This window comes from Arvicanthis niloticus, chromosome 6 (genome assembly GCF_011762505.2).
Source record: "Arvicanthis niloticus isolate mArvNil1 chromosome 6, mArvNil1.pat.X, whole genome shotgun sequence".
In the NCBI taxonomy this organism is placed as follows: Eukaryota; Metazoa; Chordata; class Mammalia; order Rodentia; family Muridae; genus Arvicanthis; species Arvicanthis niloticus.
Window position 1 is genome coordinate 2,009,566 of NC_047663.1, and position 16,552 is coordinate 2,026,117.

General features: G+C 44.4%; 1 protein-coding gene and 1 non-coding gene across 2 annotated transcripts in view; one reads left to right on the forward strand and one right to left on the reverse strand.

Moving 5' to 3' along the window:
• Nucleotides 1-1,354: 1,354 nt before the first annotated feature.
• The window catches only part of Nploc4 (NPL4 homolog, ubiquitin recognition factor), a 54,249-nt gene continuing 39,051 nt past the window's right edge, over nucleotides 1,355-16,552 (forward strand). Inside the window, exons 1-3 of the mRNA XM_034507047.2 lie at nucleotides 1,355-1,565; nucleotides 5,630-5,710; nucleotides 8,776-8,888. Coding sequence (XP_034362938.1) covers nucleotides 1,551-1,565; nucleotides 5,630-5,710; nucleotides 8,776-8,888 — 209 coding nt within the window. The 5' untranslated portion in view covers nucleotides 1,355-1,550. The remainder of the gene's footprint in view (nucleotides 1,566-5,629; nucleotides 5,711-8,775; nucleotides 8,889-16,552) is intronic.
• Nucleotides 4,336-4,463, reverse strand: LOC117712162 (small nucleolar RNA SNORA51). Its single transcript, XR_004607230.1, has one exon. It is a non-coding gene; the product is annotated as a small nucleolar RNA SNORA51 (small nucleolar RNA).

A 16,552-nucleotide genomic window follows, 5' to 3' on the forward strand; every position in this document is an offset into this window, starting at 1 on the left:
CACTAAGTTAGCATGCAGTAAAATTTGTTGATGAAATGGATTCACCAAAATTAAATACCAGAGGCTACAGAACGTGATTATGTCAGTGTTATGAGCACTGACATTGACAGTTTAATGGAATTAAGAGAGGGCGCCAGGTGTGGTGGTGTTACACCTATAACCCCAATTACTCAGGAAGACTTCTGACTGGAAACCAGCTCGGGCTACCTGACACCAGGATGGAAATGGGCCTTGGATGTGCATGAGTCTGTAGAGAGCTGTCCTACCATGAAAGAAGCCTGGGTTTTACACCAGGAGCCACAAAACTGGGTGTGATGGCAGACTCCTGAAACCCCAGCATGTGAGACAGGAGGATCCAAGGCTCAAGGTCAGGGCTGGACCTGTATTTGGTGCTGTCCCAGAGGACTTGGTTTTGGTTCCCAGCACCCACATGGTGGGTCTCAATCATCTGAAATTCCAGTTCCAAAGGATCCACTTCCTCTTCTGATGTTCTCAGATACCAGGCATACAAAACACACACAGTCAAAACACTCATACATATATAAGATACATTAAAAACTTTAAGAAAAATTTATTTAGGTGGTGGCGGCACATAACTTTAATCCCATCACTTGGATGGCAGAGGTAGGCGCATCTCTGTAAGTTTGAGGCCAGCCTGGTTTACAGAGCTAGCTCCAGGACTGCCAGGACTATGTCCTTTTAACATATCATATTATATTTAATATTATGTAATATATTATATACAATATATAATGTATACAATAATATATATAAAACAATAAATGAATAAACAGTCTAAAATATAAACAGAGTTTAGTACACTCATAAATTGAACCAGGAGAGGGTGCCTGCCTTTCAATTCCAGCACTGAGACTGGTCCATCACTGTGAATTCCAAGCCAGCCTGGTCTACAGCCAAGGCTATATTTAGTGAGACCCTGTCTCAAAAAAAAAAAAAAAAAGCCAAAACAAAACAAAACAAAAAAATTCAGTAGCCACTTAAGAGATTTCCATAACGTCGTCTTCTGTTTCAAATCATATGCGCGAAGTTACAAAATTCAATGCAAAAGAAGTTCCAGCTCATTGCTGGAAAATTGTGAAGACGGTAAAGAACTTCCTTAACGGTTATATTTGAGCGAGATCTTGATGCTTGTCTCTTCTTGCAGCTTTTTCGTATTGTTCCAACTTTCTGGACCAAGCCTCTCCTGCGAGTCTTCTGAATTCAGGATCCTGGGTCCAGCCTAGGAATCCTGGCGAGACGCGCGCCTAGGAGGGGCGGGGCTGAGGTACGCGCGGCGCCACTTGCGCATGCGCGCGGCCGTTGGCGGGGCCGGAACCTTGTTTTTTAGCTTCTCTCTTCGCCTGGCGGAGTGCGTTGAGCGAAGCACCGGACGTCGGCGCTGGCGGAGCCGGGCGGCGAAGCTGGAGCGGCGGTGGCGGCGGCGGCGGGAGGCCGGGGCTGAGGCCGAGGCCGAGGCCGGGGCTGCGAGGCCCTTGGGGAGACAGGCGGCGGGAGCCCGGGGCCCGAGCCCGGAGACAGGAGCGGCCGCCATGGCCGAGAGCATCGTGAGTGCGGCGGCCGGGAGGGAGCGGGGCGCCGGGATGAGGCAGCAGATTTGCGGGCGTCCTGGGCGGGCCAGCGCTGGACGGCGCTCGGAGCCGGCGGTTTCTCCTCACTCGCCCTGGTTTTGAGGAGGTACCTGCCCTAGCCGAGCCCGGAGAGGCTGGCGGGAAGGAGGCCGAGCGTTCCGAGTGGAGCGGCCTTCTTCTTCCCTGCTGCCGCAGGTTGCTCTGAGGGACCTCGGCCTCCTCCCAGGCCCCGAAGCCGGTTACGTCCTTCTCTCCTCCCCCATCCCAGCAGTGCCTCGTCATGATTTCACTCCGGAAGAGTCGACCGGAGAAGGGCATCATTAGGGGAACCCCTCTCCCACGGAGGACGCGGCCGTGGGGGCAAACCGAAAACAGGCGGGACTGGCTCCTCTTTGACACAGTTACAACTTGACGACCACCTGTTTAAAAGGAGTGTAATAAAGAAGACTGATTTCACTTTAGCCTGACAGTAGAGATTGTCACCCCCGACCCCATGAAATATGTCAGTAAAACAAGAGGATAACCAGCCGTTTGTTAACCTGTGGGAGTTTCTCTCCAGAGGATACGTGGCGGGGGTTGGGAAATGATAGATATGAGTAGAAGACTGGTCTGACAGAATAATTATGACCGGCATTGAGGAATATTTGGGATTTCCGTGGAATCGGAATCATGTTGGTTGCCATATGCCTGGGACAGCCCTTCAATGGCTTCCTGCATTGGAGAACATCACTTGTCTCTGGATTCCATGAACTTCCAGGGAAGTATAGCTCTTGAGTTTTGTTTTGTTTTGTTTTGAGACAGTCTTACTATTTTATCCCAGCCCATCCTTGACCTTGACATCCTCCCACCTCACCTACCTCATTGCAGACAAGGGCTGCCATTACTGTCAAGTTAAGAGTTAAGGCTTTCCTTTGAGGGCAGCTTCTCTTTCCTTACAGCTCCATTTAGGGGTCTTCTGTTCTCTTTGTATTTCCTATCCTGGATGCAGACGATGGAGAGAAATCTCAGAAAGGCTGACTTTGTTTTAAAACTTGAATTTACCATCACAGATGACTTGCTTAGAAATAGGTGAGGTATCAGCAGGACGCTTTTTCAACTCTCTCCTTACTTTAATGATCTTTACTGAGCAGTTTGTTCAGGTATTCCAAACGCTGACTTGGGCATCAGTGGGTCTTAAATTGACTTTCTCAGGTTGAAAGTATGTTAACATACTTTCAGAAGTTGATTTTAGAAGTCTTACTTTTAAGGGTTATGTGTTTATTTTATGTGTATGGGTGTTTTACCTTCATATATGTGTACCACGCCTGGTTGTAAAGGAGGCCAGAGTAGGGTTTGGATCCTCAGGAACTGGTTGTGAGAGGCCGTGTGGGTGCTGGGAATTGAACCCAGTTGCCCTGGAAGAGCAACTTTACGGATAAGCCATCTCACTAGCCGCATTTTGAAAAAATTAAGTGTCTGTGGGTATGGGCATGAGTGCAGTTGTTGCTGGAAGCTAAAGGTGTTGGATACCCTGGGGCTGAAGTTACAGGCAGTGGTGAGTGGCCCAGCTGTGGATGCTCTGCCAGGAGCCATGAGTGAGTGCTCTTATCTGCTGAGACATCTCCCAAGTCCTTCCTATTTTGAATTCAAAGGGAGGTCTTCAAAGAACTTCATTATAACTTTTATAATGTTAAAGGCTCAACCATTCTTCCAAGACAATTTCTACTCTTTTAATTTTGATCTTGTTGTTGTTGTTTTGACTTTGTGACCAGACTCAGCCATGCTATCTGGGCTGTCTTTAAGCTCCAGTGTTCAAACTGTCCTCAGCTTCCCAGAAAAGAAAGAGGAGCGATGCTGCTGCTGCTGGTTTCCTTACATTTCCTTTTTTTTTTTCTTTTTCTTTTTTTTTTTTTTTTGTTTTTTTTTTGTTTTTTTTTTTTTGTTTTGTTTTTTTGAGACAGGGTTTCTCTGTGTAGCCCTGGCTGTCCTGGAACTCACTCTGTAGACCAGGCTGGCCTCGATCTCAGAAATCCACCTGTCTCTGCCTCCCAAGTGCTGGGATTAAAGGCGTGTGCCACCACTGCCCAGCTCCCACATTTCCTTTTTAATTTATTTATGTGTCTTGTTCTGTCTGCATGTACACTTGCATGGCAGAAGAGGGCATCAGATCCCATTACAGATGATTGTGAGCTACCGTGTGGTTGTTAGGAATTGAATTCAGGACCTCTGGAAGAGCCAACCACCTGAGAACCGAGAGGGAAGACACAAAATATCTCAAGAAACACTTCTATTGCAGTGCTTTCTTCAACAGTCACTAATAGGGCACTACACAGAAAATACTTCTACTGACACACTGAGGAATTGCATAATGGCTTACAGTCAACTAAATTTTGTCTACTTTCATTAAACTGTTTAAGAATAATGCAAGTTCTTGTAAAATACCATGACCGTGCCCCTCAGTTTTTAGTGACTTTCACTTGGCTTTGTCCAGTATGTTCAGCTCTAAAAACTCTGTTCTAGATAAAGGGCATAAGGTTGTGTACACATTTGCTTCTGAACCCCATCTCTCATTTTCTCACTGGTAAGTGAGCACTGATTTCTGGTTTACAGGGCATGCCCTTTCATGCTTCGTTACTAAAGCAGGGGCTGCCAACAGTGGCCAGCGTAATGAATGATATGTTCTCAGAAGGCCTGGATCAGTATAAACGTCAAGTCCTAGAAAGTGGGCTCATGTCTAGCATTCTTGGAGGCCAGCCAACATTTTTTTCCATGTCTCCCCATTCACAATACAGACCAGGCACAGTGGCCTAGGCTGAAGTGTACATAGGGCAGGTTTATTCTGCTCCTCTTTCTATACAGTCAGTGTAGGAACACAGCCTGTAAACACAGGAGGCCGCCAGCCAACATTTTTATCTTTGCTTGTCATAGAAGTACATTTTGTTAAAACCCAGCCCCCAAGAAAACCTCTTGTTAGATTTTACTATGTATCAAGGGCCTTTATTTTGTTTTATTTTAAAATTAATTTATCTTTTTTATGTGTCTATATGTGTACTTGTATGAATTTATATGCCCCACAAGCATGCAGGGTTCTGTGGAGCAGAAGTGGGCAGTGCATTCCTTGGAACTAGAATTACAGACAGTTGAGGGCTTCCCTGCACATGGTGGGAATTAAACCTGGTCTATTGCAAGAGCAGCAGTTGCTCTTAAGGACTGAGCCATCTCTCTGGCCCTTTTAAGACGATTTCATGTGATGTCTTCTTGTGATCTTGAAGGGCAGTACATGCATATGGTGCTCAGACATGCATGCAGGCAAACATACTTGTAAAATAGAGACCTTGTTGTTGGGTGGTGGTGGCACATGTTTTTAAAATCCCAACAGTTGGGAGGCAGAAGGAGGTGTATCTCTCTTTGAGCCTGGTCTACACAGTTCTAGGACAGTCTGTAACCTACAGAGAAACCCTGTTTCGAAAAACAAACAAACAAAAAAATCCAAAAACCTTATCTTGAGATTGTCTCATGTAGCCTGGGCTGTTTTCTTCTGATGTTCTCACTTCCTCCTCTAGAGTGCTTGGGATTACTTGTTCCCACCATATTTAGCCTTGAAGTTGTGTGTTGTACATGAAATTATAACGTGTTTGAATCAGAGTGGTGCTCTAGACCATCTTTCTTGTGTTGATGCACCTCACATCTTGTTTCCCTTTCAAGGAAAAGGGGAATTGGAGATTGAAGGGGGGAAATTGGGAGTGGGGAGGTGGCTTAGTGGGAAAGGGGGTTGTTGTGTAAGCACTGGGACCTGAGTTTGGATCTCAGCAACTGGAGAAAAGCTGGACACAGAGGTGCATGTCTGTGACCCTGGCACTGCAGAAGGTGCAGAGCAGTAGAGGAAGACACCCTACGTTGACTGACAGCATGTGGGCGTGTACAAGTGAGTGCACCTGTGCATGCACTACACACAACATACCACAGAAAGATGTGGAAGGGTGATGTCTAGCTTTAGTTGTGTAAGTTATAAAACCAATACTTTACTAAGTACAGTAACTGTCTTTCTTGATTTACCGTAGATAATCCGTGTCCAATCCCCTGATGGAGTGAAGAGGATCACAGCAACAAAGAGAGAAACAGCTGCAACATTTCTGAAAAAGGTACCTGTGACATTGATCTTCTGGGCCTTGTTCTCTCCAGGGTTCCTGTCTCTGCCTTTTCCTGTTTGCTTTTTGACTCTCGCCACCAGACTGTCACTTGTACAGCTTTTTTACTGTGGACTGGACAGCTGCTGGATCATTGTCGAGGGGCAGGGAGGTAGAGAAGGAAAGGAGACAGACAGGCAGAGTCTCACTGTGTAAGCTGGCCTTCTGCTCTAAGTAATTCTCCTGCTTCAGCTTCCTGAGTGTTACTGGGGTTACAAGTATGAACCGCCATGCTGAACTCTTGATCAGGTATTAATCACAATTAATATCTGCCAGACCACAGGTAGATGTTAAAGCACTTTGCAAGAGTTATTTTTGAGAAGGAAAATTTGTAGTCCAGTGTGGTGTTAACACCTGTGGTCTTGTCTTAGGAGGCTGAGGTGAGAAAGGTTTAAGGCCTGTATAGGCAGTGTAGTGATTGCAGACCAGCTGGGTCCATGGAATAAGACCCTTTCTCACCTCCCCAACACAGAGCAGGGATCATGTTTCAAACAACATTTAGAAAAAAAACTTCAGTTTATTTAAGGGGAATTGTTATAAAATTTTTTTTAAATGATCCATCCTATTTATTTGGTTTTGTTTGGTTTTGTTTTGAGATAGGGTGTCTGTATAGCCCTAGCTATCCTGGAACTCACTCTGTAGACCAGGCTTGCCTTAAACTCACAGAGATTTGCCTGCCTCTGCCTCTGAAGTGCTAAGATTAAAGGTGTGGGACACTACACTCAGCTCATTCTTTTTATTAACTTTGAGATAGTGTCTCACTACTTAGTACTGACGGGCCTAGAAACTTGCTTTGTAGGCCAGGCTGGCCTCACATGCTGGTCTTGAATTCAGAAAGGTCTGCCCACTGAAACCTAATTGGTTTATTTTTATTTTATGTATATGAGTATTTTGTTTGCATGTTTCTCTGTACATTACATACATGCAATGTCCATGATACCCAAAAGAGAGTGTTGGATTCTTCTGAGCTGGAGTTTCATGTGGTGTTGGTAACTGATTCCAGGTCTTCTGCAACAGGATGGGATGTTTTTAACGCTGACCTGTCTCTCCAGCCCTGCCCGCCCCCCATCTTTTGTTTTTAAATGATTTATTTTCAATGCACATGGACGTTTTGTTTGCACGTGTTGCCAGGTCTGTAGACATTCGCCTGCGTGGCTGTTTATTAACTAAAACAATGGGCAGTTCTGGCAATTTTGTCCTTCTTTAGGTTTGCAAATTAGGATGTGTGTACCACATACCTATGTCTGGTGCCTGTGGAGGCCAGAAGAGGGAGTCAGAAGAGGGGGTCAGAGCCCCTTGGAGCTGAGTCACAGGTGGCTGTGAACTGTCACATGAGTTTGCAGTTGAACCTTGGTCCTTTAGAAGGATCTTAGGCCTGTAGATGTTGTTTGAGCAGGATGGCCGCTGCTGAGTAGCCTTTTTTAATATATGGGTTTATACTCTGTAAGTAAATTAATATTGGCATGTGTTGTGAGATTGTTTATATTGAAAATAACTCGCCGGGCAGTGGTGGTGCAAGCCTTTAGTCCCAGCACTTGGGAGGCAGAGGCAGGCGGATTTCTGAGTTCCAGGCCAGCCTGGTCTACAGAGTGAGTTCCAGGACAGTCAGGGCTACACAGAGAAACCCTGTCTCGAAAAACCAAAAAAAAAAAAAAAAAAAGAAAAGAACTCACAGACCAGCAGGTAGGAGGATCAGGAGTTTAATTTAAGGCCAGCTTTAGCTGCATTCTGAGTTTGAAGCTAGCCAGAGCTATTTGAGACCTGTGTCAATATAGCCTCTACCCCTGCCACAAAAGAAGACAATGTTGACTTATGGAATCTTAGCGGTTGGTTCATTTTAAGGTCTCCCTGTTGGGTTTTTAGAGCCATGTAGAATGCTTAGTATCTGTTGAGTTCAGTGATTAATAGGTCTCATAGCACAGGTGATTGGATATTCTACCTTCCCTCCCTGCTTATCTGTTTTTTCTTCCTTTCTTCTCTTTTCTTTCTCCTTTTGATTGTTTTGTGTCAGGTCATCAGGGTTTCATGCATATAGTCCAGAACTTGCTGTGTAGCTGAGGCTAGCCTTGAACTCTATACTCCATTTTCATCTTCCCAGCGCTATAATCACAGGCATGAGCCACTGTGCCCAGCTGACATTTTCATTTTAGAAACATTTAAGGGGCTGGAGAGATGGTTCAGAGGTTAAGAACACTGGCTGGTTTTCCTTCCAGAGGTCCTGAGTTCAATCCCCAGCAACCACATGGTGGTTCACAACCATCTGTGATGGGATCTGATGCCCTTTTCTGGTGTGTGTGAAGACAGCAGTACACACACACACACACACACACACACACACACACACACACGAGAGTAAATAAATATTAAAAAAAAAAATAAAGCATTTAAAAGTTTCTTACACTTATTTATGTATTGGTGTGGATGGTGGCGACATTCCCGCCATGGTGCACATGTGGAAGTCAGAGGACAGCTTGCAAGAGTCAGTTCTCTTGTCTTACTATGGGTCCAGGATCAAATTTTTGTTTTTGTTTTTGTTTTTCGAGACAGGGTTTCTCTGTGTAGCCCTGGCTGTCCTGGAACTCACTCTGTAGCCCAGGCTGGCCTCGGATTCGGGTCTGCAGCAGGCACTAGGTGCTGAGGCAGGCACTAGGTGCTGAGGCTCTCTTCACGCTGCAGCTGACCTCTCCACTGGCAGCATCACTCTGCACTCCGTTTTCTTTCTGTGTGGGCAGGTTTAGGATTAGAATTGGGTTTTCGCTATTGTTTCAAAAGTAGCAATTAACTTACACAATGGCCTTGACTCTGGCTAGTTTCAGCTTTTTTTTACTGCGTATACAGGACCTTTGGCTTCCTGTGGACCACTTATTGAATTGGCATTGGTATGATCAATAGTTTTTCTCGAATGAAATGACAAGGGATGCATACTTTCTAATGTTCAAGTGTTCTTGCTGTGGTCTTGGCGGCGTGTGGCATGTGATGCTTGGATGTTTCATTACACTTCTGTTGTTTGGGGCTTATAGGTTGCAAAGGAGTTTGGCTTCCAAAACAACGGCTTCTCAGTTTACATCAATAGAAACAAGACTGGAGAGATAACAGCGTCGTCCAGCAAATCCCTCCATTTGCTAAAGATCAAGTAAGTGTCCAGCTGCCAGAAGACACGCAGCAGGAGGAGGAACTGCATGTAGTGCCCTGCCTGACGCTGCCTGATTTCCTCCTACCTCTGGATGCTCCTCTAGTTATGGACCTGACACTGCTCACATAGCGGACGGTGTTACCTGGCCACAGATGCCTGTTCACTGCTCACATAGGGGACTGTGTTGCCTGGCCACAGATGCTGTTCACTGCTCACATAGGGGACGGTGTTGCCTGGCCACAGATGTTGTTGAGCAGGTTTGACTGTGGGATTCTGGAATGGTGTAAAGAGAAGGCTGTGGTCTCGGGTCCATATCTGAAGTAGGGTCAATGTCTTGTCTGAAGGGGAGGACTGAGAGCACAGCTGTTTGCTAAAGAGATGCCATCTTGTCAGCCCTGCTTATTAAGAAGATAGGTGAGCTATGGTGGTCCATTCACTTGTGTGTGTCAGTGGGGCTTCAGCAAAGGCCTGTAACTTACTGCCTGTGGTTATGGTGTTCCTGTGACTCAGTCATGCAGCAGTTTGTGAGTGCAGGGGAGTTTATGCTGCCTTTCCTTCCCTGCCCATGAGCCTTGGGAAGTTTCTTTACCTCACTGGGCCTTGTCATCCTTGTAACAGTACCTTTCCACATGGATTTTGGGAGCCTGTCTATGCTAAGATACAGCGAGCATTAAAACAGTGGCTGTGGCTTTTTCGATACAATTTTTTTAAAATTTGTGTGTGTGTGCCCGAGTGCGTGTCATAGGTGGTGGTGGGCTGTCTGATGTAAGGTGCTGGCAATTAAATTCAGGTCCTCTAGACGAGTAGTAGGAGCTTCAACTTCTGAGCCATCTTTCCAGCCTGGTCTGTGGCTTTTGTAATGGGTGTTGGTGCAGGGGATTGCATTTAAGTCTCCACATAAGCTGGGCAGGTGTTCAGCTGCCAAGCTAAAGTCTAGTTTGCTTGTTTTTGAGACAGTGTTTTCCTGCCACTCAAATTAACCCTGAACTCACTGTTCTGCTCCCTTTCTCCTAAGTGTTGGGGTCACGGTGTGTTTAAAAACTGTTCTCATAAGTAGATAACGGAAAGAAATTAAATTTAACTGGGTATACTCAGAACTTACTGTTGAAGGCAGGATGATTGCAAATTTGAGGCCATCCTGGGCTACAGATCACGGCCTTGTCTTAGAGAAGAAAAGAGAAAGCAGGTACTAAGAGAACAGTTTTCAGATAAGCCATATGGACGGCTTTGCTGCTGTTGTAGTAATAGAGAACAGAAGGTATTTGGAACATCTCAAGGCCGCACTAGATGGCGTTTCTGTTGTTACTTTGAGACAGGGTCTCACTATGTGGTGATATCCTACTTGCCCTGGAACTCTCTGTATCGTCTAGGCTGGCCTGAAACTTTCACCCTGCCTCCCCCGTGCTGGGATTAGAAACCTGTGCTACTCTGATTGGGTTTAGATTGTTTTTTGTTGTTGTTGTTCAGAAAAATTTAACAGGTTTATTTATAATTGTTATAAAGTTGAACTGTTGAAATGTAGTCACTGAAACATTTTGCTTGCATTAATGTTTTACATCTTGCATTTATATTAAAAATTCACATACAAGTGAACATGGAGAAACTGCCAGTACCTGATTCTGTCCCTAGGTTTCCACTCGAAGTCATATACTTAGGTACCTTAGACCCCATGGAAAAAATATCTGACATTCAGAACTACTGATAACAGGAAGAAGAGGGAAAAAAATTTGTTTTTTGAGAATGAAATGTTTTCCCTCATAGTGGACTCTTCAGCACATTGTCCACGTATGTGGCAAGCTAGCTGGATATCTTTTGGCATACTTGTTACACTTTAGACATGGACAGCACACAGGTTAGTATCTTCAAAAAAGCCAACCAGATAGGCCTCACTTGCCTCCTGCAAAGCACCAATAGCTGCACTCTGGAAGCGCAGATCTGTCCAGAGCAATTTCTCGCATCAGAAGTTCAGTGGACTTCTGATAGCGCTTGATTTCGCCTGATTTCACGGAGTGCCACAGGACCAGTCCTGTAACTTGAGGTTTCTTCGCTCCTCCAGTAGAGGGCACACTCTTGCGAGCGGCTTTTGTAGCCAGTTGTTTCCTGGGTGCTTTATCACTGGTGGGTTTGCAGGGCAGCCTGCTTTGTACGAGCCATGGTATGGGCACCTCCTTACTTACCCGCCTTCTCCTTTGGCTGGAGCTCGGCAATCGAGAGTCGGCGCCGGTGTTAAAGAGCAGCGGCGGTGCGGTGAAGGCTGCGAACACCTAGATTGCATGTCTTAGTGATAGATGTACCTAGACATTAGTAATTTATTTCCTTACTTACTGTCTTCGAGGTTCAAGATACAAGTGCCATCAAGGTATGAAGTATTTCTCGTTGGTGTATAGAAAGCTGCTTTCTTCCTGTCCTCATATGGGCTCTGTGTGTAGAGAATACACCGTAATACCGTTGAAATTGAAAATAACTAAAACTTTGTATTTTTAAGAATGGTATTTCTTTTTTTGTTGAAACTCTGTAGATCTTACTCTTATGTCTTGTAGTTTCATTATTGTTGCTCAGTAATGAAATCTGTTTCTGTTACTCCTTTTTAGGGTGTGTGTGTTGTGCTTTTCCTGTTTCTTTTAGCTGCTTTTAAGATACGTTTGACTGACAGTGTGACTCGGTGGTAGAGTGCTTGTCTAGCATGTCTGATTCTGGTTTATTCTCAGCACCCCTTTATTCCAAGAATACATTGTCCCAGGGCTCTGTAGTTTTCTGTTGAATTTGCCTGGGTGTTTTGCTTGGTTAGTTTGTACTTGATGTATGCTCTATTAGTAGATTTTATTTATTTTTTTGTTATTGTTTTCTTTCTTTCTTTCTTTTTCTTTTTTTTTTTCTTTTCTTTTTTTTTTTTTTTTTTGGTTTTTTGAGACAGGGTTTCTCTGTGTAGCCCTGGCTGTCCTGGAACTCACTCTGTAGACCAGGCTGGCCTCGAACTCAGAAATCCGCCTGCCTCTGCCTCCCAAATGCTGGGACTAAAGGCGTGTGTCACCACCGCCCGGCTGTTGTTTTCTTTCTTTATTGGATATTTTATTTACATTTCAGATGCCATCCTCTTTCCCCATTTTCCCTCCCTAGAAAACCCCTATCCCATCCCCCTTCTCCATTTTAGTACATTTTATTTCAACAAACATTTTCACTTCTTTGTTTTTGAGACAGAATCTTCCTTTATAGCCTTTGCTAGCCTTGGACATAACACTAATCCTCCTGCCTCAGCCTTTCGAGATCTGGAACTAGAGATGTGAGGCACTAGACCCAGCTCATATTTTCACTTTAAAATATTTTTAGTTGAGCCAGTTATGGAGACATACTTCTTTTTTCCAGCCCTTGTGAGACAGGGGCAAGTGGATCTCTTGCGTTCAAGGCCAGCCTTGTCTACAAAGCATGTTCCAGGACAGCCAGGGCTGTACAGAGAGACCCTGTTTTGAACCTACACAAATATATATTTTTATGCATTTAGCTCTGTGGTAGAACATGTGCCTGGTATGTGTAAAGCCCTGGGTTTCATCCCCAGCAATATCACCACTAAGGAGAAATGTACATGCATATGATTCCTTTTCAAATTTGACCGGAAATTAGTAAAAAAAAAACCCTTAACATAGAACTAAAAGGAGACAGGAGAAATATTTTAGTTTGGATTTTCAGAACCCATGTATAAGCCAGGAACAGGTGCAAATAATAACAGCAACAACAACACTAGTAGCAGTAACAAATACTTCAAAAAAAATTAAAGTGGGCCCGGTTTAATGGTGTGTGCCTTTAGTCTTAGCACTCAGGATGCAGAGGCAGATAGATCAAGGCTAGTTTGGTCCCTATTGCAAGTGCCAGGCTAGCCTGATTACATAGTAAACCCTATCTTTAAAAAATAAAGAAATAGGGCTTGTATAATGGATGGCTCAGCAAGTAAAAGTGATGCCAGCAAGCCTGACAAACTGAGTTTAATCTCTGGGACACACATGTAGGAGAGAACTGACGCCCACAGACTAGCTTCTGACTCCAATCCTGTATTGTGCCATGCAGGTATGTGCACACACACAATAAAACAAGTAAATATGAACATTAAAATAATAAATGTGGTACATAAAATTTGTATACAGTTACTGGGGTTGGGGGTTCAGTTCAGTGGTAGATGGACATATCCCTAGCATGTGTGAGACCCTGAAAAAGTCGATTTATGTGGGTTGTGGGGTTTTGGTATGAGCATTCTGTGATGGTCACCCTTCTATTACTGTGACAAAATAAATACCTGAGAAAACAGGGAGGAAAGATTATTTTGGTTTAGTTTCAGTCCAAGTGACTTGGCTCCAGTGCCTCTGGAGTGGTAAAGCAAACACTACGGGAGCATGTCGTGGAGCAGAACTGCTGATCTTAGCAGATAAGGTTCAGATAGAGCCTAAGACTGAGTGTGGTCTCCTTACCATGCGGCAGTGCAGACTTTTACTCATATTGTTTGTTTCTGGTCTTTACTAATTGTAAGCTAGTTCTCATTGACCAGCCTCCACTCTTCCCAGAGTCTGGGAATACCCTGCAATTCTCAACTTCTATGCCATAAGCTTTGTTGTATGTATGTATGTATGTATGTATGTATGTATGTATGTATGTGGAGATGGTATCTCTACATAGTCCTGGCTGTCCTTCCTGTATACACCAGGCTGGTCTCAGATTCACAGAGATCCACCACCTGCCTTTGCCTCCCAAGTGCTGGAATTAAAGCTGTGCACCAACATACCTCGCCTATGAGGTAAACTTTTCAATTTTTGGAATATTTTAAACATAAATGAAAGTAAGCAGAGTGAGTCAAAGGATTCATAGTCTCTTCCTTCAGTCTGAGGGTGGATTGAATGATAGCCAGCCACCCTTATCTCACCTGAGCTAGCACCCTTCACTTCGGTTTTTATTAAATGAAACTTGTAGTGAATCCCATGATGACACTGTATGTCTTGAGGCATTGTTCTCTTGTGTGTTTTGACACACGATCTTGAGAGACTGAGGCAGGAGGATTGTGAGTTTGAGGCTCTCCCTTCCTCCTACCTTGTAGGTTGCATTCACAACTGCTTGTTTTGCTCTGGATTCCATGCTTTCCATGTTGACTATGGAGGCCTGATTGGTCAGCATAACTGCTGGCTGTTACACTCTTGCTTGGGTATAGGGTATCTGTTGTTGTTCTCACTTTTCTTTTTGATTGCTGTTTTTTTATTTGTTTGTTTTGGTTTTGGTTTTGGTTTTGGTTTTTTGGTTTTTTGAGACAAGGTTTCTCTGTGTAGCCCTGGCTGTCCTGGACTCACTCTGTAGACCAGGCTGGCCTCAAATTCAGAAATCCACCTGCCTCTGCCTCCCAAGTGCTGGGATTAAAGATTTTTTTTTGTTTTTGTTTGTTTGTTTGGTGGGTGTTTTTTTTTTTTGTTTTTTTTTGTTTTTTTTTTGTTGGGGTTTTTTTGTTTTTTGTTTTCTTTTGTTTGTTTGTTTGTTTTTTGTTTGTTTTTTGTTTGTTTTTTGTTTGTTTTTCGAGACAGGGTTTCTCTGTGTAGCCCTGGCTGTCCTGGAACTCACTCCGCAGATCAGGCTGACCTCGAACTCAGAAATCTACCTGCCTCTGCCTATATTGTCTTATTTGTTGAGTTGGAATTCAGTTGGTTCAGACTGTATGTTTCTGGATCACTTTGACTTTTAAATATCCTGTTTTTGTCCAGTACTGGTATCAGCTTGCAGTATTGTTATAAATGATGGGCAAGCGCTCTGCCACTGAGCTGTAGCCTCAGGTTTCTCCTCCTCGTTTTTAACTTTTATTTTGAGACAGTCTTTCTGTGTTGCCCAGGCTAGCTTTGGACTTGCCTTCTGTCTACTGAGTAGCTGTTTTCCAGACCTGAACCACTAGGCCTAACCAAAGCATTATTTGGTTCCCTTTCATAGGGGCTGTTGATGTCCAGCACTTCACAGTGCCAACTTGCTCTAGCTTTTTCCTGGAAGGTTTCTGTTCCATTCTCTGGAGTTTGTGTTTGTGTCTTGTAATTCCAGCATTTGAGTCGTAGGCTTCTCTCTCTCTCTCTCTCTCTCTCTCTCTCTCTCTCTCTCTCTCTCAGCAATTACTCTATCAACTCTTGTTTGTATAAATTTATTTCCCTTGTAATTTTTGGTTTTTACTGGGGCAAGTGTGGCTTCCAAGAGGATCTATTTGATCTTAGTGGTTTTAGTGGCATTTGCTTGTGTAAGCACAAGGGGGTGCTGTGGAGCTGCGTTCCTTTCAGGTTTTGGTCTCCAAGTTTCACTCCATATTCGTGTGCCTGAGTAGAGTCTTGGGAGGTGACTTTTCTCTGCAGGGTATCTGGTGGAAGCAGATTCAGTTTCTTCTTGGTTCCCATTCTGAGTTTCTGGATTCCCTCAGTTGTTCTGACTTCCTTGAGTCATCTAGGTTTTTTTGTTTTTCTAAAGACAGTCTCACATAAGCTGGTCGTGTATGTGATGTCTAGCTAAAGTTGACCTTGAATTTGTAATGGCTTGCTTTTACCTTCCCAAGTGCTGAGATAACTGGTGTGTTCCGTCAAGTCTGGCTAATCTTTTGGTTTATGTTGGAGTTTCAGTCTAATGTGGGCAGGGAACTCAAGGACTTGTCTGTTGCCTAGTGAACACTGTCGTCTCAGAGCCTCAAATTCCCGATCCTGACCTTGGTCAAGGGTCAGTGGCCGAGTCCTCTGCCATTCTTACTGATGTCACTGTGAGCTTTGGGAGGTCTGGGTGGATGCTTTTTGCCTTTAAAGCTCAGCAGTGTTTTACAGTGTATTTAAGATTGATCCAGTGTCTGAGCCAAGTATTTTATAGTTAGAGGGTGTTTAGGAACATTTAATCCAGTGCTAGAAGCAGAAGTTCTGGTTACAGTTTGGCAGCTTTATTACCTATGAATTATGGGTGATACGGAGGTGAGAGCAGCTCTTGAGAACTGCAGCCCTGCTCCTGGGAGGCTGCATGTCTGTCAGTACTTGTGTCAGTGCAGACGTTGTTCGTCTTTGGTTTGCTGTTCAGCGCTGGACCAGTTGTTCTCTCAGCTTCTTTCTTGTGTGTCCTGTTGACAGCAGCTGAACGTTTGCCAAATGATCTGTCACCTCTTGTCTTCAAAGGCTGGAGATGATTTAGTGCCATTAGACACCTCTGGTCAGGCATGACCCATAATGGTTCTGTGAATAGCTTCAGAGAAGAAATGTTCTTTAGCCACAAGTCCTGTCAAGTCGGAGCAGAGCAGAGCAAGTAGAATTGTGGCAGCTCTTTTGGAAAGCAGGCCTTCTGCAGTTTTGGGGCAGGAAGGCTTGCCTGGGAATTTGCCCTTTCAGTGTGAAAGAAAGTGTTGGCATCTGCTTGAGGTTATGTTCTGCACAGGGGCAGAAACCAGCAGAGTTGCCCCCATAGTGTGGTGACCCTTCATCCCTGGGGACCGTTGAGCCAGATGTGGTAGCACACATGTGTAGTCCTAATTCTCAGTGAGTAGAGGCAGAAGGGTTTTGAGTTTGAAGCAGCCCAGGCTGCATAGTGAGATGTGCAGCTTTGGGGTACTTTGTTGTTGTTGTTTTTGTTTGTTTATTTTAAATAAATCGGTGTTTTAGTTAGGGGTTTTATTGTTGGGATAAAACACCACT